Genomic DNA, 27,220 nt, shown 5'->3' on the forward strand with positions numbered 1-27,220 from the left:
CATGCCTCGTGGACCTAACTCATTAAACAGCTCTGTCCCCTGGGCAGGGGCTCTCGCACCTCCACAGGCTGCCTCGGGGGCAGCACACAGAAGTGTGACCACAGAGGGGACAAACCAGGACCAGGAGCTACCGGAGCACAGATGCTGACTTAATGTAAGAACTTTCATACTGACTTCCGTGATGGGAGGAGATAGCCCCATCACAGCAGGTGAGCCAACACCTAGTGACTACCTGGCTAGAATTTGAGAGCAGAATCTTGCAGGATGGATTGCTGACCTCTACAGTCCCTTTTATCCCCAGAATATGAAGTGACACTAGCTGACAGAGATGCCTCCATTTACTGAAAAGCCACGCTAATCAATGCAGTGTTTTGGCTCAGGTGGCTCATGGTATCATTCTATAGGCTCAGCTGCATTTCATACCATTGGCCTTGACACCGTTGGTTTTCTGGGTTGAAATGCCCACTCCTCATGAGCTAAAGAGCCCTTAGAAGCTGTGTGCTGTCGTACAGTTTGCAAAGTAGTCAGGTGCAAGATTCTATATCGTAGGAAGGTGTCGGGAAACTGAAAAGATCTCTAATAGAAATTCTTATTTGTGGAGGGAGTGGCTGCTACCTGACTACCTCAGTGCATGAGTACAGCACAAACGGGGGCTTTATTGGTGGGGCTTGGGAAACCAACAGCCCGGCATGCAGCCTGTGAGGGCTTGGACAGCTGCCAGGAGACAAGGGAGGAGGGGACCAGCCTCAGGGGGCTCTGCTGCTTGGTTGTCCCTTCTCAGCTCTTAGAGGCAAGTGTGCAGGAAGAGGGCTCAGCACTTCACAAACTGGTGGGTGACCTCGTAAATTCCCACAGACTCCTGCGCCTTTTCATCATAGTCAGTCCAGTCCTGTGGGGGAAATGGCAGCGTTAGCTCAGCAGCAGCCTAGGACGGTGTGGAGAGGAGCACTGCGACTTAAAAGGCCCAGTTCAGACTCTGACCCAGCCATGCATGAACATGTATGACACAGAACAGAGCCAGACTGTTCAGGCCTGAATTCCAGCTCTTCTAGCTTTGTGATGCTGGCAAGTCACTTAACCATTCTGATCCTCAGAGCTATTCTCCATTTAAAAAAAAGAGACAATAGACTTCATGTTGAATGTTGAAAGAATCAAATGAGGTAACACATGTAAAAGTACTTAGTATAGTGCCGGATACACGTAAAAGCTCAATAAATTCTAGTCACTGTTATTACTATGTGCTGTGCAAGTTGAATGAAGTTTTTGTCCTTCATTTGAGCCTGAACACAAGGTTTCCTCATTGGCCAGGCATTACCATTCCACCGATACAGTCAAGTCTCATTATCTGTGGTAGTTATGTTCTACAAAGTCACCACAGTGCTGACTTAGTGAATAATGAACCAGTGCTCCCAGGAAAAACACAGGGTTAAACTCATGGGAGTCTACATCTGATCACACTGTTTTCAACCAATACATAACCTTGTTTCATGTATGATTCTGTTTAAAAACACCTTTTTAATATATTGTTCATTCACTAAAATTGAACTCACTGCCAAAAACATTATAACTCATGCCTGAACAAAGCTTATCTGTTATCTATTTCCTCTAGCAGCACATCCCAGCCTTCATGCATGTGGAACTTCAGCGTTACACTTGAGGCCATCTTATACACCAAAATCACCAAGATGCACAGAGATGTGCAGTCAGCTTTCCACTGATGAGTCTTGTTCACCATAGGAGATAATTTCCACCACGTGCCTACCGCACCTGCAAGGCCCCCACGTCCCATACCTTCTCCTGCAGATTAATGTCGCTGAAGACTGTCCGCGATTCTACACCCTCCGCAGCAAACCCAGCCTGCAGGGACAGGAAGGCAGTGAGTCCGAGGGGAAGGAGGCCCTGGTCTGGCACGTGAGCCTGACCAGGGAACTGGCTTTTCTCACAGCACATTTGGGAAGGGGCACAGAGAGGCAGTGCTGGCAGCTGTTCTGGAATAACTACTGAGCTTCCGGGGCCTGGCAGCTGCCTGGGACTAGAGTGGTTCCTCCGATTACAGCCCTCGATCAGAAGGCAGGAGCTGCCGGGTACACCCTTTTACTACCAGGTTGTCTGAAAGGCAATCGAAGCTGTAAAGGCTCAGATCACTCCAATGGTCCCAAGTACACTTAGCTGCAGCCTTTTGCTAACCATCCACCAGCTGGGCATGCGGCTTTCCTCTCTGGACCTTAGTTTTCTTATTTATGAAATGGGGACATTTCTTATTTATTATCTCTTCTGCCTATCTCACAGACTTGTGAGGTGAAAATGCTGCTCCAATAAAATGAGATGAGCACTGACTCTGGAGTCAGAGAGGCCTGCGCTCAAATCTCAGCTCCCTTGCTTTCTAACTGTCACCCTGGGCAAGTTGCCAAACATTGAAATCCTTTCCTTGTCTGAAAAAACAGTATGGGTAACTGCACAGGGTGACTGTGAGGGTTAAATAAGATAAAACATGTAAAACTGATCAGCAGGGTGCCTAACACAGAGTAGCACTTAATAAATAATAATAATTATTCTTACAAAGGAGAATTCCCAGTTCATGGTCTCTGTAGGAAGCAAAGTTCTGCTATTGCTTCCTATGTGCCCTCCCCAAAGACACAGGTTTCCCAGGAAAACACACACACCTGGGGCTGGAAATCAATTGGTTCAAGGCCCCGGCACTCAAACTCTACTATCGTCTTGAACTTCTCATTGTCTTCAACCTAGAAAGGAAATATATTGAGGAGGTAGGCCCAAATGGGCCCTCAGCATAGCACCAATGCCCCTACCCTCAGGTCAAGCAGGTCCTTACTGCCCCTCTGAGCCCAGAATAGGACTTGGGACCAAATTACCCCCTTCTGGTAGAAGCCTGTCTTAGCCACCTGCTCCCCATAAGACCCTGGTCATGGATGTTACAGAACAAAGAGTGTGGACTTTGGGGTCCGCCTGCCTACATGTGAGGCAGAACTCTGTCTTCCCCCTTCTGGGCCTGAGACTATCAAATAGAGGTGAGGAACCACTACAAATTTATTGTGAGAACTTGAAATATATGTAAAGTACCCAGCAGAGTATCCAACACTATGCTCAGTAACTAGTAGATAACATTACCAGCATCACAAATATGAACAAGAATGTTAAGCTACAAAGTCTCCAGATCATCTAAACGGCCCCAGCACACTTAACTATGGCCTTTTGCTAACCATCTGCCATGCTGTGAAGGCAGGGACCCGACTTAAAGCCTTTGAAATGAAATTTACTTATGGAGGAGGCACCTATGAGCAAGGTGGTGTAGCCAGGAAATTCATGCCTACTGACCCATGGGTCCAGAGACCCCAACCATGCCTACACATTCGTTCTCATCTTGTCACTCACTCTAAAATCATTGCCTGGCCCTAGCCGGTTTGGCTCAGTGAGATAGAGAATCGCCTGTGGACTGAAGGGTCCTGGGTTTGATTCCAGCCAAGGGCACATGCCTAGGTTGCAGGCTCGATCCCCAGTGTGGGGTGTGCAGGAGGCAGCCAATCAATGATTACTTCTCATTATTGATGTTTCTATCTCTCTTTCCTTCTCCCTTCCTCTCTGAAATCAATAAAGATAAATCTAAAAAAACAACAAATAAAATAATTTCCTGCACACCAACCGTGTGTGCTGGCCCTAGTTTGTTTTTTGTTTGCTAATCTGTCTCTTCCACTAGATCATGGTTTACTTGAGGGAAAGTCCTCATTTGATTTCTCTTTAACTTCAGGAAAAAGCTGAAGTATGACATGAATCAGACATTTTTCAAAAATACCGAATAAGGAATGGATGAATATAAGTTAAATGTCCTTTTTTAAACACACAGACCCAAAGCGCACACACCCTCCCTCACCTTTGAATTAATTTCTTACACAGTAATGAGTAACTACCTAAGAATACGGACACTATCAAGGATGGACGGTACCATTAGAGAACCCTTTCCCCCATGGTTCAGAGAGGGCTCACTGGGCCTGCGAAGATGTAGATAAGGCCAATGTCCCAATGATGGAGACTGAATGGCCACCGCCCGGCCCTGACTAGTATAATTCTAGAACCCAGGCCTCCCCGCTTGGATCTAATCCCACCATGCCTGCCAGCACAGCAGGCAACTTACATTGTAAGATCTGATGGTGCTGCTCAAAATCTCTGAAACACAAAACAGAAGACAAAGTTGACTTGAGTCCATACGTTGGCCCTACCCCAGGTCCCCGATGTGGCTCTGGGAAAGGGTCTGCTGCAGAAGCGCGGGTTCCTCAGGTGACATGAGCCTGCTTTGGGCCTGGGGTCAGGAAGCCGGGGGCTGGCCGGGCAGAGCTCAGTACCCATGGCCTGACGTACCAATGGAGTTTTCCCGCGCGCACAGCTTGCACTTCTGGACCATGGAGGCGCTGCCACGGCCTCCCTTCAGGGCCACACTGTCCTAGCGAGGAGGGAACACAACCTCTAGTCACATAGCAATCAGACGGAAGGTCCTGAAGACCCAGTCCCACCACTTATTACCCAACGGGAGAGACCAAGACTCAGAGAGGGTGAGCAACTTGCTAGGACAAGAATCCTGGGGAGGTTTCTTAAGACCAAGGAAAGGGCTTCCCCTTGATTTTGAACTCTGCCTCACATCCCAAAGAAGGCTCTTATTTGCACGGTTAATCCCACTAATGCCTGCCCTCCCAAACCACAAAAAGCAAGGTTCAAAGATGGGAAGAGATTAGGATCACAGTTTCCCCAAATTCCTGCCTAGAGATTGTGTGTGTGTGTGTGTGTGTGTGTGTGTGTGTGTGTGTGGTGGGGGGGAGCAGTTACCATCAACCGAATGTATTGCCACTTCTCTGAAATCTCACCACAGTTGCCACATTTCATCTTGGGAGAGAAAAGAGTATTAGTTCAGTTAGGCAGACGCTGAGGGAAGGGTAAGAAGGCACGATCATAACCTGCCTTCCAGCCAGCAATCTTACCTCATCCTTACAACCAGCCCCACCAAGGACGACATAACCAGACTTACCTCTGGGCAAAGAGCAGGCCAACGTGCTTCTCATGCTGGCAGCCCCACCCTCCTCTACGTGCCCAGGTTAGCTGGGGACTCAAGGCTCATGTGGTACAGAAATGGTCTCAGCAGGCCCCCCTCCCATCCACGCTGCTAGGTTAGGAGCTTCCTGAGTTCCCACGGGCCCTGCAGGTCCCTGGGGTAAGTGTTTATCCTCTGTTGTTACTGTTTTTCTGTCTCCTTCCCTAGTCTCTGTGCTTTTTGAAACCAAAGAACATCAATTCCCCAAATAAGCCCTGACACTTCGTCTTCAAAATATATGGGATTAAAAAATGGTCAGAGGCTTCCTGAAACAGAAGCAGCTTTTGCCAAAAACTGAAGGATGCTGGGATTTAGACTACAAGGAAAGTAGCAGAAGCTCTGGGATCCGGGAGAGGGAAAGGGCTTACACTACTCGGGTAAGAGGGGTCCTCTCACACAATAAAACCAATCAACAAAAAAAACAGGTGAAATTATTCTTACTAAATAATCACAATATCCCTTCAAGCAGCCTTTCGTTTAGCGTTTACATACCGTAAAATATTTAACGAAGAAAAAAAATTACAAAAGGAATCCCCAAACACTGTCAACTAAAGATTAGCCAATCAATTTTAAAAAGCAAATTATAAAATTGTATCCAGAAAAAAAAACACAACATTGAGCCGGGACCGGTTTTGCTCAATGGATAGAGCGTCGGCTTGGGGACTGAAAGGTTCCGGGTTCGATTCCGGTCAAGGGCATGTACCTTGGTTGCGGGCATATCCCCAGTAAGGGGTGTGCAAGAGGCAGCTGATCGATGACTCTCTCTCATCGATGTTTCTGACTCTATCTCTCTCCCTTCCTCTCTGTACAAAATCAATAAAATATATTTTAAAAAAAATAAAAACACAACATTGAGTGGTTAAGCACAGATCAGGAGGGGAACCTTCTTCCGGGCCCGGCCTCTGGCGCCCCCTCCCGGAACCTCGAAGCGCCCACAGCCTCTCGGGCTCCCCCCCCTTCCCCCCGGGGCCTCGCCCCCGCACCTTCAGGTACCACCGGAAGTCCTCCCCCACGGGCCGGAGGTTAGTGACGTTCTCCAGCGTGGCTTTGAGCTGCAGCGCGATTTTCTGAGGAAGGGGAGGGCCAAAGCGATTGCGCTATTCGCGCCTGCGCACCCCCACGCCTCGCCCCTGCCCTCCCGCCCCCCGCGGCACGAGCGCGGCCTCTCCGCTCCTTTTCAGCGCCGGCCCGCTCCCCTCATTCTCTGCCGGCGCGAGCCCCCGCATCCCAGACCCACGCCGCCGCAGGTCCCTGGCCCGGCGGCGTTCCGCTCCCGCCTCACCCCCATAGCGGCCCGGCTCCGCCCGGCGCTGGCGGCGGTCGCTGCTTTCCGGCCCGTCGCAAACGGTGGGCGCCGCCTGCGCACTCGCGGCGCGGGCTTGGGCTCGCCTCAGCTGGGCGTGGGGGCGGGTCTCGGGGCGCCGCTCCTTCCGGCGCACGTGGCGTTTTGGCTGCTTTTAGGCGAAGAAAACGGAGGCCACCGGAGTTGGCCATTAGCCTTCCTCCAGTGCTGGGGAACTCCGGTGTTCAGTGGACGCGGGTCCGGGCCAGCAGGCGGGTAGTCAGGGATGCCGCAGCAACCTTCGTCCTGCCCTCAGCTCTCGGGCTCCTCACCACTTCGCCTCCCCGCACCCACCTCCCCGCCGGCAGCCTGCTGCCCAAAGGTGCCTTAGATGGCGTGGCTCCCCCTCCCCCCCGCCCCCCCCCCGCCCCGCTCTGGGCCGCCTGCGCAGATGTGGGGCCTTTTTGTGTTCTCTAACGGTCCCTTCCTTTCCTCATCCAGACCTGCTTTCAGCGGGTTGTCAATTGCATTCGTCCTCATGGTGGCCCTCCTCTGGGCTCCCCTCTCTGTCCTTTCTACCTTTACTGAACCTCGTTTTACCTGCCCATCTGTCCAAGGCATGTCTGAGACCGTACAGGTGCTGTAAGCGTTACAAAGAACAGCCCTTTTGAAACTCTTACAGCCTTCTGAGCTCCTCGCGGTCAGAGTGACAATTTTGGTATCTTCTTTACCACCAAGTAGTCTCATTGCCCCAGGTACCCTCCTATAGAGTCAGGAACCCTGACACCTCAGGCCCCAGATCTGCACCTCACCCGCTGCCCTGTTACCTCTGAAGGAGGAGAGTAGGGTGTGCATATGCTGGGAGTGGTGGGAGCACTGGCTTAGTCCGATTTGGGACCTCGTCTTAAGTTAGCTTGTCTTGAGGGATGGGAGCTCTGCCCAGTCACTTCCCTCAGTCAAGTGACTTATTTTCTTATTTTAAGAAATACATACTTTATTGATTTTTTATAGAGAGGAAGAGAGAGGGATAGAGAGCTAGAAACATCGATGAGAAATATTGATCAGCTCCCTACTGCACACCCTCCACTGGAGATGTGCCCTCAAGCAAGGTACAAGCCCTTGACCGGATTGGAACCTGGGACCCTTGATTCCGCAGGCCTATCCACTGAGCCAAACCGGCTCAAGTGACTTATTAAGACCAGTTCCTTTCAGTGCCACAACCTATTTAACCAGCAAGTTCCTACAGATTCACTTAAATTACTACACTATCTATACCCACTAGGTGTCGGCTTTGTTTTAAAATCTTCATGAGGATATCTTTTTCCATTGATTTCTAGAGTGGAAGGAAGGGAGGGAGGGAAACACTGGCATGAGACACATGGACTCACTGCCTCCCACATGCACCCCTACCAGGGCCGGGGAACCTGCAATCCACAACCCGTCAGTCCATAGGCGGACACCACCGGCTAGGTCAGGTCTCAGTTCTTACTAGCTGTTGGTAGTCTGATTTCGAAATGTCCTGGCGCCCTGGCTTGGCTAAATGTTGGCCTATGCACAGATTCGATTCCTGGTCAGGGCATATACCCAGGTTACAGGTTTGATCCTGTTGTGATACATACGGGAGGTGACCAATCGATGGTCCTCTTCCTCTCTTTAAAGTCAATAAAAAATATTTTTAAATGTATTGGAAAACTTTACCGAGACTAGGCATTTTATCCCTTATATTAGTTTCTTCCGTAATGAAATAACTGTAAATAGTATCTATCTATAAAAGATGATTTTTAAAAACCCAACCACAATACCATTTTACACCTAAAAAAAAAAATGACATTTTATTAGAATCAAATATCCAGTGTTCAAGTTTTTGTAATGTCAATTTAAAATTTTTTGATTCATGATCCAAATGGAACCCAAACATTGCTTCATGCTCCATCTCTAGTTTGTTTTATTGTTTATGTTTTACTGAAGAAACCAGATCCCTTGCCCTGGACTTTTCTCTGATTATTGCTGATTGGACCCCCACTATATTTTTTAACACATTTATTTTTTAGCGATTTGAGGAGACATAGATTTGTTGTTCCATTTAGTTATGCATTCATTGGTTTATTCTCATACGCTCTGAGTGGGGATTGAGCCTGCAACCTTGGCATATTGGGACAATACTCTAACCAACCGAGTTATAAAGCCAGGGCTTTATTTTCTTGTTTCCTATGAATTGGTAGTTTTGTCTACAGAGTCAATTCAATTAGATTTTGGGGCAATACTTTACACAGGATGTTAGTGTTTTAAAAAGAAAGTGGTTCCTGGCTGGGTGGCTTCGTCAGTTTGGAGCGTCATCCTGTACACCAGGTTGCGGGTTCCATCCTGGTCAGGGCACACACCAAGGTTGTGGTTTTGATCCCCAGTTGGGACACGTGTAGGAGGTGGCTGATTGATGTTTCTCTTGCATCAATGTTTCTGTCTCTCTCTAAAAATCAGTAAAAACATATCCTCGGGTGAGGATTAGAAAAATATAATTCCTTCCTCTCTGAAATCCATAATATATTTATATACACGTTTAGAAGTCTCTATAAAACAATAATTGCATTTTGTTATGTATTTATTAAAGACAATCATTTACAGTTCATAAAAAAAATATTGGCCTGATATACACAAAAATTTCCTGATAACGGTAATGAAAACCAGCTACTCCCACCCCCCTTGTGTCCACACCAATATTCAATTTAGATTGGTTTAATCTTGAAGTGTAATCCAATAAGACTGAAGACCAAACACTTCAGGTCCTGGACAAGATAATAAAATACTCGTAAGCCTTCTGGGTCCCTAAAATGCAAAAGGAAGAAAAATGTTTAAAAAGCAGAGACAACGTGCAAGATAATACCATTTAACACAAATTATGTACCAAGGCATTGTACTCATAAAAGTATTTACAGAATTAAAACTATGCCCAAAACACAGGAGCCAAAGAGGTTTTCAAATTCTGAAACATACATTATAATTTGTCCTGACAACACAAATTTTAAAATTTATATTCCAAATAATTTCAAGTTTCATCCAAGTCAGACTTTAAGATGTGCTAGTCTGAATGACTAACACTGAGGAAAGTAGTTAGACTTATCTTAAGCACTTGTATTGGCACATTTCATTTTTCTGTTCTGGACAGATTCCTATCCACGTTGGCTGCTCCAATTACATTATTCTGTGTGTCACTAAGAAGCTATTAACTAGAGGCCTGATGCATGAAATTTATGCCAGGGGCTCAGCCCTCGCAGCCCCAGCTTTGTCCTAAAAGTAGTACAGAAGGTCGTTTGTTTGGCCTTTTGGCCTAATTAGCATAATATGCTTTTATGCTAATTAGACCTGCCAGCCAAATGACCTGGACTAAGCCACTGCAGCAGGGGTGAGACAGAGTCAGTTAGGGGCGATCAGGCAGGCAGGCAGAGTGGTTAGAAGCCAGCGGTCCCAGATTGCAAGAGGGTGCAGGCTGGGCTGAGGAACATGACCTCCTCCCCCCTGCCGCATGAATTTTGTGCACTGGGCCTCTAGTTATAGATAACTGGACAAAAGGTCAAAAGCAATAGAAGCAAGCCTTGAAAATAATTTAGAGCCTCTCCGTCTGTACCAGATCTTACCACAATGGTCCTAATTTGGTTAAGGATTTCCTATCAATCTGCTGTAAAACAGACACATCTGGATCTACAGATGATGTACACTTACTTGGATTGATTGACATCGATGAGGGAACCAATTTTTGATGTTGTGAAAGAAATGTGTTCATCTCCAATGACGATTTCAAGCTCCTGGAAACATTAAAAAATGTTTAAAATCAAGCCAAATTGGATTGTTCATTAAGTACACAGGAAGTTCATCTGCCAAATCACACAAACACTATCTACTACACCGAAACAAGACAATTCACTCTGAGGACTAAATTGCACTAGGTACTAGAAACAAAGAGATAAATACTCCCTTGAATAGCTCATTCTTTGAGGAAGTTGTGTCTGTAATTTGGAAGAAGTCACATAATGTGTGTTTTTGTTGTTAACAGTGTGGAGTAGCATATATAAATATGTTTTACAAATCCCAAGAATTCTAACTTTTCTGGGCAATCTGGGACAATTTTGGACAACGATATGAAGATGATAAAACTTTTTTTTTTTTTTAATGATGGAGAGAGGTGTTTTCTTTATTTATTTGGAGTCTATCCTTTAATAATTTTCAGGAGAAAGCCAACAAGTGGCTTCTGGCTCAGTAAAAACATTGATCAAAGATTTGTAAAAATGGCAGGTTTGCAAACCTTGGGTAAGGTACATCAAATTCAGCAAGCCAAAGGAGTGAATTTTTCATGATGGAGTTCTTACTACTCACTGGTTTGGGGCCAGTTTTCCATAGCCTCTTAATGGGGAGAGGTGTTTTAGATTAGATGGACAGACAAGATATCACTGAAAAAGTAACATATAAAGGCTTCAATACTAAAGTTTTAGAAAAAATATTTCAGGAAGCATGTAGTAAATAAATACAAAGGTCCTAAACTAAGAAAACAGGTATATCTGAAGGACAGAAATAAGACCAGTGAGGTTTGAACACAGCCAGAGATTATAAGATAAGGTGGGAGTTTGGATTTTATTTTATTTATTTATTTTAATTTTATTGATATTTTTTACAGAGAGGGAAGGAGAGAGATAGAGAACTAGAAACATCGATGAGAGAGAAACATCGAACAGCTGCCTCTTGCACACCTCTTGCACATCGGGGATGTGCCCGCAACCAATGTACATGCCCTTGGCCGGAATCGAACCTGGGACCTTTCAGTCCACAGACCGACGCTCTACCACTGAGCCAAACCGGCTTCGGCTGGATTTTATTTTAAATGCAGTGGGAAGCTACTAGAGCAAGCATGTCAAACTCATAGGCTAACACAAGGCCAAATAAGGTTTAAGTTTATATGGGCTGCAAAAAGACAAAAGCTTCAATTTTCATAGAAACATATGTTCATTTTGATAGAGATATGCTGAATACAAAGGGCTGAAATAAATGAGTAATCATTAACATAATAGAACATTTTAATAAAAATTAGTATTTTTTCTTGAACATAACTTACCAGACACTGAAAAACTACACAAATTAATAAGCGTAATGCAAATAAACCTATTTTTCTTGTTCTCTGAAAGCGAAATATTTCCTGTTGTGCACACCAAACAGGTCAGTACAAGACTAATGATGTGACAATTGGCTGCTAGAATATTCGCTGCTAGTATTAGTGGAGAGAATTGGTGCACCTGCGAATAAGGTGCATAAGGGAAATGAATGTAACATGGTAGTAGTCAGTCATTAGTGAACATTATATTTCATTACTAATAATTATGTATAACAGGATATTGTAAAAATAAGTCATGAAATTTTTATTAAAACTTTTTTACATACCATTATATTGGCTGGGCCATAAAATATTCGTTGTGGACCACAAATTTGACATACTTGTACTAGAGAGTGTAAAATTAGTGGAATACAGTAAGCTCTTAAATTGTTAGTTAGTTCTGTGACTTGAAGCAAAGCGACAGAGTATAACAACTTTATTAGTCTAATTGATAGAAATAATAAATTCATATGGCATCTCATCTACATAGAAGGATGTTATTTGAGGACCTGCTGTACATAAACACATTTACATTTTACAAGATTATTTTGGCTTCAGGATGGAAAACGGGCTGCACAGGGTAAGAGGAGAAACAAGTCAATTAGAAGTCTGGATTAGGAAAGCAGCAGATGAGGTTAGGTGGTAGCTAACTAACCAATGATTTTCCTTCCATTAGACTGTTGGCTACTGAAATACCTATGTTCTATTTATCTTTGTATCTTCACACTGCTTTGTCTATAGGAGTTGTTCAGTGAGGTGGGCAGCAAAACCCTAAGTGGGAGCGGGAAGGTCACAAGAAGAAACTCAGGGCTGGGCTCTCGGTGTTCAGCACCACTTGCTCTGTTCCTCCCTGTGGGTTCACTGCTTCCTTAGATCAAGGTGCTGGTACCCTGCCTCGAGTAGGGCTCCATAATGCACGCATGCCCGCACACCAGTGGAGGATTCAATGTCATATGGAGAGTAGTCATCTTACTTGTAGTATTTCTGCACTGGAAACAGCTGCTAAAACACTCACCTGCCGGCCCACTCTGTCCGGGGGAGGCCACAAAGCATCATCCTCTTTGGTAATTTCACTGTCATCAATTATCCTCTTCAGTTCCTCCATCACGCTCTTATGTACATAAGCCTGAAAGCATGTTAAAAAACAGATTTAAGTATTCCTAAGCAGCATTCTCCTCAGGTAGCGATTGAAAATAAAAAAGACTGCTCCTGAAAACTCATTTCTGGCACCTCTGCAAATGGGAAGACACTGAGGCTTGGCCTCGGCATGCTGAAGAGGGCAGGGTCAGAAGAGCCAATGACCACCTCAGTCCCCATATGCTTGTTTCTGCTTCTTGGCACATCCTCTTCACATGGACCTCTCCTTACCTACACATCTAACTACACCTACACCCAAAACAAAAGGTCTGTGTGTGACCTAGCTATTCTTAGATGACATGCTTCTGAAAAGCAGAGACATGTCTTTTAAATACTCTCTATATTAGTTTACATTAAAAAGAAGAAGAAAAAGAGGCCCAGCCAGCGTAGCTCTATGATTGTCCTATGAACCAAGAGGTCACAGTTCGATTCTTGGTCAAGGGCACATGCCTGGGTTTCGGGCCTGGTCCCCAGTGTGGGGCGTGCAGGAGGCAGCCAATCAGTGATTCTCTCTCATCATTGATGTTTCTCTCTCTCTTTCTCCTTTCCTCTCTGAAATCAATAAAAAAAATTTTTTTTTTTTAAAAGGATGCTGACATGTGTAGTTAAGCATAAAACTGATTGCTAATTAAATATAGTAGTATGAAAATATACTGATTGTTAACATAGTTTCAAATGTTAACAAAAAGATTAACAGGTAATCGTAGCTTTGTTGTGTTTTTTTTTTAATATATTTTTTTGATTTTTTGTAGAGAGGAAGGGAAAGAGATAGAGTTAGAAACATCAATGTGAGAGAAACATCCATCAGCTGCCTCCTGCACATCCCCCCCCGCCCCCCCTCGATGTGCCCGCAACCAAGTACATGCCCTTGACCGGAATCGAACCCGGAACCCTTCAGTCCGTAGGTGGACGCTCTATCCACCAAGCCAAACAGGTTTCAGCTGTAAGTGTAGATTTGATGAAGACTTAATGTAGTAGAAGTCACACCAAAATGGAACACATGACAGAGGCAGGAATAGGTTTGAATTCCCGTTCTACCCCTTACTAACAGGGGTGACTTTGAACAAGTTCTATAATTCATATCTGGGTTTTCACAGTCTTATCTGTAAAAGGTATCTAATATCCATCATCTGGGCTTTACAATCAGGATCAAATGAGATCATGTATGTAAAACATCTACTGTCATTCTTGACATCTAACATGCATTCAATAAGGTTAACGGTTTTTCCATGCTTCCTTTCCCATTCAAATGCAAATTAGAGCTCCGCTGAGCGCTGTGCACCAGGGAATATACCAAGCACTTTGAGGGGGGAGTAGCTCTTATTTGTTTTTACTGCAGATGAAGACACTGAATTTATCAAGTTCAGCCAGGAAATTTGCCCAAGGCCACATGGTTAGTAAGCAGCAGATTCAGGGTTCAAGCAAAGATCTGCAAGACTTGATGTGATATCCAGTAACTGATTCAGTGTTGTAAAAGAAAATATAAACTAAAAGATTTGAGAAAAACGTAAGAAGCTGTCTACAGACATGTTTATACTTTCCTATTTATCTTCCATTACTACTCCCAGAAAGAACAAAAACTGACGAAAGGCTCAACTGTAGTGATGAGTCTCTCAGAAGGCTCATTACCTCTTTTCTGATCATGACATCATTTTTGTAATTGCTGTTGTTGGCATATCTCAATTTCCCTGTGAGGGGGGAAAAACATAATTAAAACACATGACTAAATCATCACTAGCCTACTAACACTATCAGTTGTTGCTTAAAACGTATTCTTATTTTTTAAATATTTACATCTTTAGTGTTTCAACAATACATTTTTTTCAGTTCGTCACTGTAGGCTATTAAATAGTCGCACAACCAAAAAACTATAGCTGATGCTCAATTATAGATCTTGCAAAAGGTGGCTTAGGTATGACAAAAGAACACAGGAAGACTCATATTTCTGCAGGTTAATGTCCTAAGCTGAAAACAGGGATAGTAGTTGGTAACTTACCTGCACACAAGGTCTGCTGAGGCTCAAATGATTTATGTAAGCCTTTGAAAAATATAATTTACACACATTATCCTGTGACTGTGAATATTCTGACATATTCCTGTGACAGAAAAGCTGTGGTGTTAGTCCTGGCCGGTGTGGCTCAGTTGGAATGCTGTTCTGTGCATCAAAGGGTTTCGTGTTTGATTCCCTGGTCGGGTGGGTACAAGGCAACCAACAGGTGTTCTCTCTCACATCAGTGTTTCTCTCTCTAACATCAATGAACATGTCCTTGAGTGAAGATTGAAAAAAAAGGTGTCGTTTTATCTTTTAACACATTTGGTATACGAGGCTCTGTGTATCTATGCACTCATCAGCCTATTCTGGGTACGAAGAAGATAAAAGAGCCAAATTAAATGATGCCTCACTGTACCCTTTCCTTTCAGTTCATTCTCCACACAGTGGACAAAGTGATGTATAACAGAAAGATCTGATCAGTTTACTCTAATACTTTGGCAGGGACCATAGCTTCCCATTGCCTTCTTGATAAAATTCAAATTCAACATGGCATACTGCTCAACTGAGCCTCTGCCTGCCTTTCCAGGCTCACTCCTGCAACAGCTGTCTCTCACGTCAGACTACAGTAAGTCCTCGGGTTACGTCTGAGATCTGTTCCTACAGCGCGATGTAATTCGATTTTCACCATAAGTCGGAACCCACCTACATAAGCACCTACGTCACTTACATGGAGCACATACACACAGTAATGAAGTGAAAACAGTAAAAAAAAAAGAAGAAAAAAAAGATAATTCCCGACCTTTACTTGTGAATAAATAAAAAACATAAAGCACATATGTACATAGGTCAAAATGATGCAACTTCCCCCCCCCCCCCCCCCATAAATAAATGGGAGCTGGTGACGTAACCACGTCGAGTCTGATGTAACCGGAGGGCTGTCTGTACTTGGTTTCTGTCTGAAACATCCCACGCACTTTGTGGTTTTCGGCCTCTTTGCCATTAATGCTGCCCAAAATGTATCCTTAACTCCTGTCTGCCTAAGCAACCCCTACAGTTACTGAAAACTCACGCCCCCCTTCCCTCATGTTTTGCAGGAAGCCTCCTCTGAGCCCTCAGACTAGATGAGGTGCCTTCTGTTCCCAGTCCCTCTGTTTCTTTCGTCCTCAGCACCTAACACACTGTCTTGGCACTGTTTACAAGCCTACTTCCCTCACAAACGTGGCTTGTCAGATTCATCTCTGTGCCCCCATTTAGGAGATTTCTGTCATCTTCGATCCCTTTTCCTTCACCACTGCGCCCCCTCCCTAAATCCTATAACTGACAGTGATATTGGTTCTGCCTTTAACAGTATCCCAAATCCTTCTCTCCACTTTTACTTTCACCCTAGTCCCTACCAACATTCCTTCTTCTGCCTGGACAATTGTTGGCTGTCTCCTAATAAGCAGCCCTGTTTCCACTTTTGCTCATTCTGTACCCGATTACTAGAATATTTTTTTCAAGAACAGATCACACCTCCTCTCTGCTTAAAACTTTTCCATTGCTTCCTGCTGTGCTTAGAATAAAATCCAAACTCCTGACCATGGCCTATAAAGACCTACGTGCTGTGACCACAGCCTGCTTATCCCAAATTATCTCCTACTCTCCTCCCCAGAGCTCATTCCTCTTCAGCCACATTGGCCACTGCAATATGCCTAGCTCACCCCCGCCCTCTGACCTGACACATGTCACTCCCTCTGCCTAGAATGCTCTCTCTGAGCGTCACAAGGCTGGCTCCTTCTTGTCGATCAAGGTTCAGTTCAAATATCGCCTTTTCGGAGAGCTCTCCAACGGTCATCCTATTTAAAACCAGCCCGTCATTTTGTTTTATTCCCTGGCCACTCATCACTAACTGGAATCTCGTGGATGATTTCTCTCCCGGCCCTAGAATAAAAGTTCCACGAGGAAGCTCGTCCACCGTCCACGTCTGTATCCCAGGTAGCAAGTGACACAGAACCTGGTACAAAGCGGGCGATCGCTCAATGCTTGCCGAAGCATTCTGGTAAAAAAAAAAAGTCACCACACAGAAGACCCTGCACCTGGACAAAGAGAACCAGGGGGGCGGACACAGGCGTGCTTCTTACAGATCCGTGCCTTCCTCCAGTTCCCCGCACGGTCCCGGCCGCCCCAGGCCCAGTCCCCGCGCCCGAGACCGCTCCGCTCTCACCGTCCGGCCGGAACTCAAATTCCAGGAACTCGTGCCCGAACTTGCCCTTGTGACCCACGTAGTACCGCAGGTAAAAGTCACTCTCCATGGCTCGCGAAACGCCACCGAGACCGGGCTTTTAACGGCGAGCAGCAGCGCAGTGCGCGCCCGGCAGTGACGTTAAGCGGCGCGCGGAAGTGACGTAAAGGCGACGCCGTCGCGCTCAGTTCCTCTCGCGCCTCGCCGGGAGGTGGGGACAAGGCTGCCCGCCCCTCTCGGTGGAAACGACGCCCCTTTCACAGGGAGGCGGGGTCAGAATAGCCACGCCCCCTCAACCTGAGGCCACGCCCCGTCAGTCGGAGCAATTACCATGTAGGGGTCAAGGTTACAAGCTGGGGGAGTGCAGAATACCGTGGCATTATGGGAGCACGTGGTGTGGCTCCTACCCCAGTCTTCTGAAGGAAGTGTTCCAGAGAGGGCCCAGGACTGTGTGGTTAGAATACAGAACGAGGCTGTGAAGGTAGTGACCAAGGTTGGAGAAGGGACAGACACTACGTCATCAGGTTCTTCACCAGTCATATTAAGAAGAGCAGGCTCAAACCCAAGGGTAATTGGATTTTCATGCAAGGGAAGCAGATGAAGAGCTTTAAACATGACATGACCTATTGCATTTTTAAAAGATCACTCTGGTGGCAGTGTTGCGGATTGGATTGGAAAATGCAAAGATTAGCCCTGCCGGTGTGGTTCAGTGGTTGAGCATCAACCTATGACCCAGAAGATCACGGTTCGATTCTCCGTCAGGGCACATGCCCAGGTTGTGGGCTCGATCCCCAGTGTGGGGCATGCAGGAGGTAACCAAGGATTCTCTCTTGTTGGTGTTTCTATCTCTCTCTCTCCCTCTCTCTCAGAAATCAATAATTTTTTTATCAATAATTTTTTTTATGTGGATGGGTTTGAGATGGAATATCATAATTTAAACGGTGGACAAGGAGATTAAGATGTAGCCAGAGGGGGAGGGAAGGGGAGATAGGTGTATGGTGTCATGTAAACCAAAATATGAGTATCCCGAGAAAGGAGTATCAACAATGTTAAATATCCCTTCCAAGGTCAAGGAAGATAGAACTAAAAGTATTTACAAGATTTATATAATCAGCCAAAACCGGTTTGGCTCAGTGGATAGAGCGTCGGTTTGTGGACTGGAAGGTCCCAGGTTCGATTCTGATCAAGGGCATGTACATTGGTTGTGGGCACATCCCCGGTAGGGATTGTGCAGGAGGCAGCTAGTCGATGTTTCTCTCTCATCGATGTTTCTAGCTCTCTATCCCTCTCCCTTCCTCTCTATAAAAAATCAATAAAATATATTTTTAAAAAAGACTTATATAATCAGGGAGGTCCTGGGTGACCTTGGTAAAAGCAACCTCAGTGGCATGGGAGTGAGGAGCAAGGCAGAAGTATTGGTATACAAGTAGGCCAAACTTGTAATGAGTTAGGTCTGGGTATGAGAATAGAGAATGCTTCCTGGAGTACTCAAGGACAGATGAGTTGCCAGAGAGAAGCAGAGAAGGAAAATCTAGGGAGAAGGCCACATGTACATGAGCATCAGGGCAGTTCCTTCACCCGTTTCCTCATCAATAAAATGGGGATTATAATATCGACAGTATTCATCTCAGGACTGTTGACGAAGATTAAGGTAATTTATGTGGAATATTGGTACATGTTAGGGACTCAGTTAATGACCATCACTCTCCCCTCATTAAAGCATCACAATAAAACAATACTTTCAGATTTTAAAAAAGGAATTTAATCTTCCTCTAGAAACAGTGCACTGATTTTACAAATGTCCACATTTGTTTTTTTAGTTCACCAAGATGATGCCAGTACAGCTAGTGAGACGCAACACACCACCCTTTGCCTCTGGAAGAGACGCCAGACTGCAAAGAGGACTGAGTACAGAAGACAATGGCATTTGGAATGATAAGACAAAAAGAGCAGGAATGGTTAGTGTGATCCAACATTCTAACATGCCTGTTACATCAAACATCAAATATGGTAATTTGGGGATGTGAGTGCGCGCGCGCGCACGTGTGTGTGTGTGTGTGTGTGTGTGTGTGTGTGTGTGTAGACAAACAGGGAAAATTCATTTGGGTACAATGTCGAGTTTGCGAACCAGTACTTCACCCCCAAATTAACAACAGCTTGTATAGAACAAAATGCTATTTTAAAACACATGGTTTGTACAGGTGTGTTTTTTTTTCTTGTAATTTTTGTAAAAAAGTATCAAAACCTTCATGTCTTTAAATATATATACATATACAGGTGGCTCTTTTAAAATTATTTTTTATAGCACAAAGTGTTTGCAAATACAGAGGGTTTCTGCTGATTCCTGGCTATGAACATGGTGCATAGCCTGAATGAATAGGGATTCCTGATTTCTTTTATTAAGTGAAATTTGAAGCTGTAATTCCTCCACCTCTAAGTTCTCCATTTCCTGAAAATCCCCAATACCCTAAAAAATACCATGTAAAAAGACTCCAATACTTTATCTTCATGCATTGATGGGAAAGGAGATCATTTACTCCGAGCCGTTTGACTGCTAACCATTTCTATTCTGTGAAATGATGAGTGTATGGCTGACGTTAGGGAGTGAGGTGGGGAGGCTCACCTTCCCGTGCCCTCTCCCCATTCCCACCTGCGCCACACAGGACAGTGCTTGGGGTTCCCCCTGCAGACTCCACGTCTTCAAAACTTCCAGTTTTCTTTCTCTGTTGAAGAAATCTCAGAGGCTCTTGACAACATGGAATGCTTCTGTGAGAATCCCTCCGCCCTCGTATTAGTTTTCATAGACCATATCAAAAAGCTTCAACTCGAATATATGAAAAACGGTCACTGTTTCTCTTTGGCCACCAGAAAGCCTGAGGCTCAAGACCGCCATGTCCGCAAGTGTTGGCAACGCATCCTGATGAATCCACCATGCACGTGGTGCCTCATACACAGTTAGTGACCAAGGAATGTTTGCTTCACTGAACCGGGAGTTAAATAGCAGTGTTCTATAAAGTGCTTATGTTGAACCTGTCTTTCCATCCAGCTCGTTTCTTGCTACGTCCCCCTTGAGCTTTTTGCTCGTTATAATGAATGGCATGCAGTTCATTGAAGTCCTCATGCTATTTCATGCCTCAGTGTCTTAGCTGTGTTTCTTCTGCCTGAAGCAGCCTGACATCCCTACTTAGTTTGTAAGACTTAGCTTAAGGTCACTTCTCCTGTGGTGGCTTTCTTGACCCCATTCCTTATCTCCTTCAGTAGAAGTGACCACGTTGTATCATAACATTGTTCTGAAAAGAATCTATTCTTTTTTTTTTTGTTTTTTTTTCACGTCTTCCTCTACTACTACTGTGAGCTCCGTAAGGAGAGAAAACGTTTGATTGACCTGTACTTCTGCGGTGCCTGACAAATGGTTTCAGTGAATGCACATATTGCAATCGCAAAGAGAGACTTGGAGGGATCCATAGTGCTTATTGCCATAAATTTAAATCCAATCTCATCCTGAGGTTACAGGTTAACTAAATCTATTTTTTAAATAATCGTGCTCTCAAAATAAATGAAATTTGCTTTTCCCTGTTTCTGGAAGGCCATTTCTGCCAGTGCCTTCGTAATCCCATTGGGACGATAGGTAGCAGGTTTGGTGCAATGTTCAGGCAGTGCAAAGTAGTCAACTGGAGAAAGGGAGGGAAAGGACCTGGGCCAGTTTCTTTTAAATAGAGAAAAACTGATGCATTTTCTGCCCTCGTGGTGTTTCTAAGCTTCTTCCAGCTCTATGTCCAATGCCTCTGACCTGTTTTTGACTGTTGATATATGATAGCATAGGGGCAAAAAGCAACAGAAATGCAACTCATCCTTAGAATGAGGCTTAAAGCCTTCAGGACAAGAAAATGGATTTGAGTCCTCTGATTTCATCTACTTGACTACCATCCCAACACGTGAGTGTTCCACAGTTTTGTTTTTTGTAGGTTGCTCCCATAGCTGCCTCTTTCAAACCGCAGTTGTAGCATAGTCAGAAAACATGGGTGTCTCTGAGAAAGTTGTGTTTCATCATCATTTTGAGATATCAGGCTGAATCATTCTGATCCCATTCATTATTTTTTTCTGTGAAGGCCTGATTCTAACTGAAAGTCTAGATATTATGCATTAGATTCTATTATAATTTCCCCAGGAAATTCTATTTCTTCAGAGGCAGGTTACAGAAAAAGTTATTTGTTTTGTGTAAATTTCAATGATTTTTCATTTTCATAGTTTTTCTTCGGTCAAAAACTATTTTACTTTTTATTCTTGAAAGAATAGTAGTAAGTGATTAAGCTCCATAGGAGTTGGCCGGATGTTTTTAAAATTCTATTTGGTAATGGTCATTCTAAGTCAATGCATTTTTCCCTCTGAATGGACGTTTCAGGACTATCAGCACATACATATCATGAGGAAATTGCTTGTTTTTGCAAAGCATACTGCCCAGGCTCCAGAATATGGTTGTTTTCCCAGAACCTAGGAGATCATGAGTGACAGAGAGAAAGATAGGTCCTAGGAATAGGGTGACAGAACTCCAGAATGTCTGTCTGGAAACTCAAAGGGTAGCAATGGGCGAGACAACCACACATTACTGAGTTGGGGGCCACTGGGAAGTAGGGGAGAGGAATTTGCTTACAGGGGTCACGTTCCAGGTATGTGGAGGTTAGGTACCTGTCCTCTGCTCCTACTGAAGCCATACACTCTGTGTCACATCCTGTCCCTGGTTGTCCGGTGGGAGTACAGTGGTAGAACAGCAGAGTTAAGACCTTGGACGATAGAGCCAGCGGGGACTGAATTCCTTCTGGGACTGTTGGATTATGTTTTCGGCGGGAGAACCCACAAAGAGAGAAAACACTTCTCCCTGCCTCCTCCCCAAGGCCCAGGAGAGGCAAAGAAAGTGTCCATGGTGAAAAAAATCTGTAGATATACCTAGAGTTTTCCCCTTTATTTACAAAGCAGTAAACCAAATTTCTGCGCGGACATACATCTGGTGTACTATAATATTGCGTGTGCCATTTCCCGCTCAAATAGGACTTTAGGTTTGGCCACTTTTACCGCCTTAAGCCCCAACTTAGTTTCATCGATGCAAACACGTGATGGCAACAAACCTACGTATTACTCTTCCCCACCTGAAGGAAATGGGAGCGTAAGAGGAAGGGAGAGATGGAGATGTGACAAATCCTATTCCACCATCTTTATCCTCATCCATAGGGTATCCCAGGGGTTCTGTGCCTATGCCAGGCTCTAGAGTAAACTTGGCCTGATCCGGAGACATCTCCACTTAGCTCTCTATACGTAAGGAATTCAACCTCAATGAATTCAACCCAAGTGTCCTGAAGGAAAATGAAGTTACTCGAAATGCTGAACTTGAAAACAAGGAGGAGCCAAGGTTCAGACGTGCTCTCACCTGAGCTCACGAGGACTCCTGGCACTGTGTACAGTCTGTGTGCTGGCCTTAGCCACGCCAGAGGAAGCCCAGGTGGGAGTCCCAGCAGCCCCGGGTGAGCTGAAGGGCTTTTCCTGAGTCTGGTCCCAGGAATAGCCAGAGGTGGGGAGGTTCTGCGTCTGCCGCTACATGTTCGCACACACCATGGCATCCGTTTTCTGAGCCAGATTTCCAAAGGCTAATTTTCTGAAAACTCCAGATACACTCTTGTGGACTGGCTTAAGATATATCTATCTTTATGTACTTCAACAACAGCCATAGGCGCGCCTCTTCTCTAGAGTTTTCTCTCGCACACAACATGCAGACAAACACAGATGCACACAGAGTCTGTGTGGTGGGCCAATCATACCAAAAATAAATACTCTCATGTCTCTGAATTATTTATAGAACTAACTAATCTTATTTATGAAGTTTGTTAATAAATAATCTAAATTGGGGAGGGAGTTGAGGTGTTTAATGTTGATGGATAGCCACAAAGCATAATCATTTTATTTACAAAAAAAAACAAAACCCCAAAACTCCAAAACCTAAAAAAGCCCCCCCCCCCAAAAAAAAAATCAAATACTCTCTCTGTAAATATAGTTTTTAAATGATGAGTAAGCTACTGTACCATCGGCCCCGTTTGGTTATGTACATCTTGTTAGTCACTCAGCAGTAGCCATTCCATGAATTCCTCATGGGTAGTGCAACCAGTTAAAAAGTGTATAAAACATTATACATATAAAAACTCTCACATCCTTTGGATGTTTGCAGTTCATCATAACTTTGTGGTTACCTTTCTGCAACATAAATTAAAATGGCACACGCACACACAGACACGCACACGCTCACACAGACCCATACAGAAATCCTTCCATCCAGGCATACACCATCCAGAGAGTGGAGTGCATGGAACTGAATTCCGTGAGGCATGAAGGGAGTGGTCCCATCCTTAGGGCAGTCCATCATCTTCAAGGCTTAATGCCACTCGCTGGGGAGACACAAAGAAATCATCGTTAGAACCACAGGGATTTTTTATTGAGTATATGCCTAAGGAACCAGACATTCTAATGCTTTACAGGCATTAACTCAGATAACCTCCAAACTACCCTAGGAGAAAGCTTTCTCATATTTATTTTACAGATGAGACAGTTGAGACTTCATGAGCTTACACATCTGTCCTGGATCACGTAGCAAGTGGGAGAACTAAAATTTGAGCCCAAATCTGTGTGAATCCAGAGCGTTAGCCTTCCCCATTAGTCTGTTCTGCCTCTTTGTCTAAACCTCCTCAAGCCTTTCTTACAGGGTTTTAGGTTTGCATATGTCTTGGGTTTGTTTTGGCGAATGTTTGATCTCAGGTCGTTAGCTGCTTGGCTCACAGCCAGGAAGGCAATCTGCTGCACCCCTCCCAACTGATTACCCAGCATTGGAAGGCAATGCAGGTCAATGAAACTCAGTACCTCTTTCCTTCACCCCTACTTTCTAGTCATTGGTTGCTAGACTTCCGTCTGTGGCAAACGCCTGACCACTGGATGGTGAACCTACTCATCCCCTAGCCAGCCTATTCCACTGTGGACAGTGGACTTAAATGCTCTCCTATACTGACATGAAATCTGTTTATCTTCTGACGTCCCCTGATTCTCTCCTAGACGCAGACAGTGCTACAGAGACAACACTTGAAATCTGCTGAGGGTTGGAGTTCCCTTCCTTCGGAATGTTTTCCTCTCCAGCCACACATCTATTGATAGCTTTCCCCCGCCGGTCCTGTTGTAATCCTGTTCCCACTCATCCTTGTCCTGGATACCCTCCTCCGGATACACCCGTGTTTCAGTATCTTCTCTGCGCTACGTGAATTTGGGCTAACCACTTCACCTCTCTGAGCCTTGGTTTCATCATCTGTCAAATGGGAATAATAATAGGGCCTGCCTTCTAGGGCTGTTGGGAAATCAAATGAGATAATGTATGTAGAGTGCTTAATATATTACTTAACACACACACGGGGTCCAGAGTCTTCCAGATCAACCTAACCAGCATGAGACACAATCAGACTAGCATGTTCCATCTCTGGACATTCTACATGCAATAAAAGGTTAACTCTACTGCCTTTCAAATCATCTTTTGGTTGTTTGTAGTTTTGCATGAATGCTATGACCTTGCTCCACTAGCATCGATATTTGAGAGCACCTTTTTCTAAGCCAGTTACCCTCCCACTCTCTCCAGGCAGATCTCCAGGCTGGGGACAGGCCCCAAGAAGTGCTAAGGGAACTCCTGAGAAAGGGACAGGGGAGAGAACAGGTGGTTGAGAATACTGGCTTCCAGAATACCAAGGCTATTTACCCCATGTTAGAAGGGAAAGAGCATGGGTGTTTGTGTATGTACAGACTGGAGTTCAAATCCTGGTCCTACCACTTCCTAGTTGCGATCCTAGGTGTAATTTATCTTCTGAGTCTCAGTTTCCTCATCTGCAAAATGGGGATAATAATATTAACCTTATAAGATTACTATAAAGACCAAACAAGAAAATGTATGTAAAACACTGAATGGTGTCTGAGACATAATGTTGTCTCACTAAATGTTGATTTCCTCACTCTCCTACTCCATTTCTCTGAAACTGGCAGGAGGTCATTCCTCGGGTCTAGATTCCTCAGGAACAGATCCTCCTGAACGGTTATTTCTTCTCTGGAAACAATGCTTAATAACTCACAAAGCACTGGCACATGTGCTGTCTCACTTGAACTTTATAACCTTAGGAGGCAGGTAGAAGGAGGATTACTGGTGCCATTTTATAAATAAAAGTGAGCAGAGACATGACTAAGATCACGGGGTTGTGGAATAGTGAAACTGGGAATCATCTCCTTGGTCCAAGCTCACCCTTCTTCCACTGAGCCCTCTCTGACTTTAACCACTGCTTAAACGACTCTCCGCTCAGATTGGCCCCGGCTAAGGCTCCTCAGGGCCACCTGCCAGCCCTCCTCACTGGCTCAGCCTCATTCCCCATGTCTCCCCTTCGCGAACAATCTGCTTCAGCAGCAATCCTGTCTGCCCCGCTCATCCTCAGTCATTCCTTCCGCATGCCATCTCCTCAGTCTGCACCTACCCCGTCGTTTCTCTTTGCGCCAATACCCGCTCACAGGCTGCAGCCTTCCATGGCCAGAACGCCTGCTAGGCTCGGCTGTACCTGCCTGGGCTCGCACCCTCACTCGCCAGCCCCTCGGATGGCACTGCCCTACCTTGCACTTGACGACAGGCAGCTCGGAAAGAGGGTTCTTCGGGAGTTGGTGCAGCTGTGACCTTGGTTCTCCCGGCAAGACAAAAAGCTCCTTGAGGGCAGGGGCTGGGTCCTCCAGTTCTCTGGTCTCCCCAAGACAGGGCTCTGCCCACAGTGGGCGATCAAAGCCGCTGATTGCCTGACAGGGGGATGGACTGGATGACCTATGAGGTTGCACTCAGCCCCCTCACTGCTGTACAACCGACACCTGCGGCGCCACCTGGCCGTCCTTGCTCCCCCAACAGGCCATGCCCTGTGTGCCTCTCAGCTTTTGCACGTGCTTCTTTCTGAGGCGCCATTTTCCTCCTTCTCTACCTGGAAAATGGTTACTCTTTCAAGGACGCAGTGTATCTGCCACCTCCTCTGTGAGGTGCTCCCTGACAAAGCCTCCAATCCAGGTTATCAGCTCCCTTGGTGATTTGTTCAACAAACGTGCACTGGGAGCCACCTATGCTGTACGGGCATCGGGGAAACGGGTTAATCAGATAGTCCTGCCCTCAAGGAGCTCAGGGCCTAGGGGGAAGACCAAAGAGTAAGAAGACAAGTTGACCAGAGTGTGCCGTGCTACGGTGGAGAGGCTGTGGGAGCACAGAGAGCCAGGGAGAGTTCCTAGAAGAGGGGACTCCTGAGCGTCCGCCGTGGCACTTGGCACACAGCTGTACGGCAGGAAGGGAGGTCTCTACCTCCGGCCAGCTCCTTGGGAGCAAGTGCGTTATCATTCACAGAAAGGCAGACAGTTGGCGTCTTTACTTGCAGGAGAAGCCCGCTACCTGCTACCCCAGCTACCTGCCCCGATATTTCTGTGTCCCAGGGCCTAGAACAGTGCCTGGCACATGTAGGTTCTTGATAAATGTTTGAAGGAAAGGAGGGAAGGAGGGAGGGAGGGAGGGAGGGAGGGAGGGAAGGAAGGAAAGAGAGAAGAAAGGAGTGAAGGGAGAGAGAGAGGGAAGAAGGGAGGGAGGGAGTAAAGGAGGGAAGGAAGGGAGGAAGGGAGGGAGGGAGAGAAGGAAGGGAGGAAGGAAGGAAGGGAGGAAGGAAGGAAGGAAGGAAGGAAGAAAGGAAGGAAGGAAGGCAGGACTTCTTCCAGCAAGGAATACTTACTGCAGGATAGACATGGCCAATCTGAGCAGTCCTCCCGATGTGGAGCTCATCTTCATCCTCCTCCTCTGTTGTCTTCCTGTACACTGGGTTGTCAAAATTCATGCTTTTGGTGTTCTTCCGCTTCCAGTTTCTCCAGATCAGGTAGCCGCTCGTGCACAGGAGGGCTATCACCGCTGAGGAAAGAGACCCGGGGCACTGACCTCCAGCAGGCTCCAGCCGCTGCGCAGACGCCAGTGCTTCCCTTGCCCCCTCTCTGACCTTACTGCCTCGTTCCTTAGGCTGTCTCTCCGTGTTCCTTTCCTGCTGCTTGGAAGCCCTTTCCCATCTCCTCCTTCATGAACTACTCATCCTTCAAATCCGGCTCCAAGGTGAAGTTTTGCTCAGCTTCTCAAGGTGGACTCAGTTGCTCCCTCCCACGTGTTCCCGGACCGCGGTATCATGCTTTACATGTGTGTACCCCAGCTAGAATGAGCTCTTTGCGGGCAGGGCCTGTGTCTCTTCCTCTCTCTATGGCAGAGCCTTGCCTGAGTAGGTGCTCAGTGATGT

General features: G+C 45.6%; 3 protein-coding genes and 1 long non-coding RNA gene across 18 annotated transcripts in view; 1 reads left to right on the forward strand and 3 right to left on the reverse strand.

Annotated features, from left to right (window-relative positions):
- Positions 1-630: 630 nt before the first annotated feature.
- On the reverse strand, positions 631-6,634 carry CZIB (CXXC motif containing zinc binding protein). Its single transcript, XM_084872955.1, has 8 exons — positions 6,378-6,634; positions 6,079-6,162; positions 4,834-4,890; positions 4,372-4,453; positions 4,148-4,179; positions 2,664-2,741; positions 1,792-1,857; positions 631-889 (listed from the first exon to the last, which is right to left on the reverse strand). Exons 1-8 carry the CDS (start codon positions 6,381-6,383, stop codon positions 812-814), a joined length of 483 nt encoding a protein of 160 aa, XP_084729081.1. The 5' UTR covers positions 6,384-6,634; the 3' UTR covers positions 631-811.
- A 2,324-nt stretch (positions 6,635-8,958) lies between these two features.
- MAGOH (mago homolog, exon junction complex subunit) lies at positions 8,959-17,028 on the reverse strand. The gene is made up of 5 exons (XM_084872957.1): positions 16,848-17,028; positions 14,281-14,339; positions 12,530-12,640; positions 10,095-10,177; positions 8,959-9,200 (listed from the first exon to the last, which is right to left on the reverse strand). The coding sequence occupies exons 1-5, from the start codon at positions 16,933-16,935 to the stop codon at positions 9,101-9,103; spliced, it is 441 nt and encodes a 146-aa protein (XP_084729083.1). The 5' UTR covers positions 16,936-17,028; the 3' UTR covers positions 8,959-9,100.
- A 176-nt stretch (positions 17,029-17,204) lies between these two features.
- On the forward strand, positions 17,205-18,932 carry LOC311616959. The gene is made up of 2 exons (XR_014794024.1): positions 17,205-17,346; positions 18,686-18,932. It is a non-coding gene; the product is annotated as an uncharacterized lncRNA (long non-coding RNA).
- LRP8 (LDL receptor related protein 8) overlaps positions 18,614-27,220 on the reverse strand; it is an 80,835-nt gene continuing 72,228 nt past the window's right edge. For 11 of the 15 annotated variants that reach the window (XM_084872879.1, XM_084872872.1, XM_084872882.1 and 8 more), the window contains 3 exons: positions 26,675-26,847; positions 25,536-25,712; positions 18,614-23,296 (listed from right to left, as the gene is read on the reverse strand). In XM_084872879.1, the coding sequence (XP_084729005.1) occupies positions 23,258-23,296; positions 25,536-25,712; positions 26,675-26,847 (389 nt within the window). In that variant the 3' untranslated portion in view covers positions 18,614-23,257. The remainder of the gene's footprint in view (positions 23,297-25,535; positions 25,713-26,674; positions 26,848-27,220) is intronic. The other 4 variants (XM_084872883.1, XM_084872886.1, XM_084872874.1 and 1 more) reach the window with 1 other exon arrangement.

Source organism: Pipistrellus hanaki, assembly GCF_964339955.1.
Source record: "Pipistrellus hanaki genome assembly, chromosome: 2".
In the NCBI taxonomy this organism is placed as follows: Eukaryota; Metazoa; Chordata; class Mammalia; order Chiroptera; family Vespertilionidae; genus Pipistrellus; species Pipistrellus hanaki.

What these genes read in the sequence shown, in the direction of transcription:
- CZIB (XM_084872955.1), bottom strand. An exon ending in CGCGCGGGAAAACTCCATTG is followed by an intron (nt 4,180 to 4,371) that starts GTACGTCAGGCC and finishes TTTGTGTTTCAG; the next exon opens with AGATTTTGAGCAGCACCATC. An exon ending in CAATTGATTTCCAGCCCCAG is followed by an intron (nt 1,858 to 2,663) that starts GTGTGTGTGTTT and finishes CTGTCCCTGCAG; the next exon opens with GCTGGGTTTGCTGCGGAGGG.
- MAGOH (XM_084872957.1), bottom strand. Translation starts at nt 16,935, where the DNA reads ATGGAGAGTGACTTTTACCTGCGGTACTACGTGGGTCACAAGGGCAAG. An exon ending in CGGACAGAGTGGGCCGGCAG is followed by an intron (nt 10,178 to 12,529) that starts GTGAGTGTTTTA and finishes TAATGTTTCCAG; the next exon opens with GAGCTTGAAATCGTCATTGG. An exon ending in ATCGATGTCAATCAATCCAA is followed by an intron (nt 9,201 to 10,094) that starts GTAAGTGTACAT and finishes TTTGCATTTTAG; the next exon opens with GGACCCAGAAGGCTTACGAG.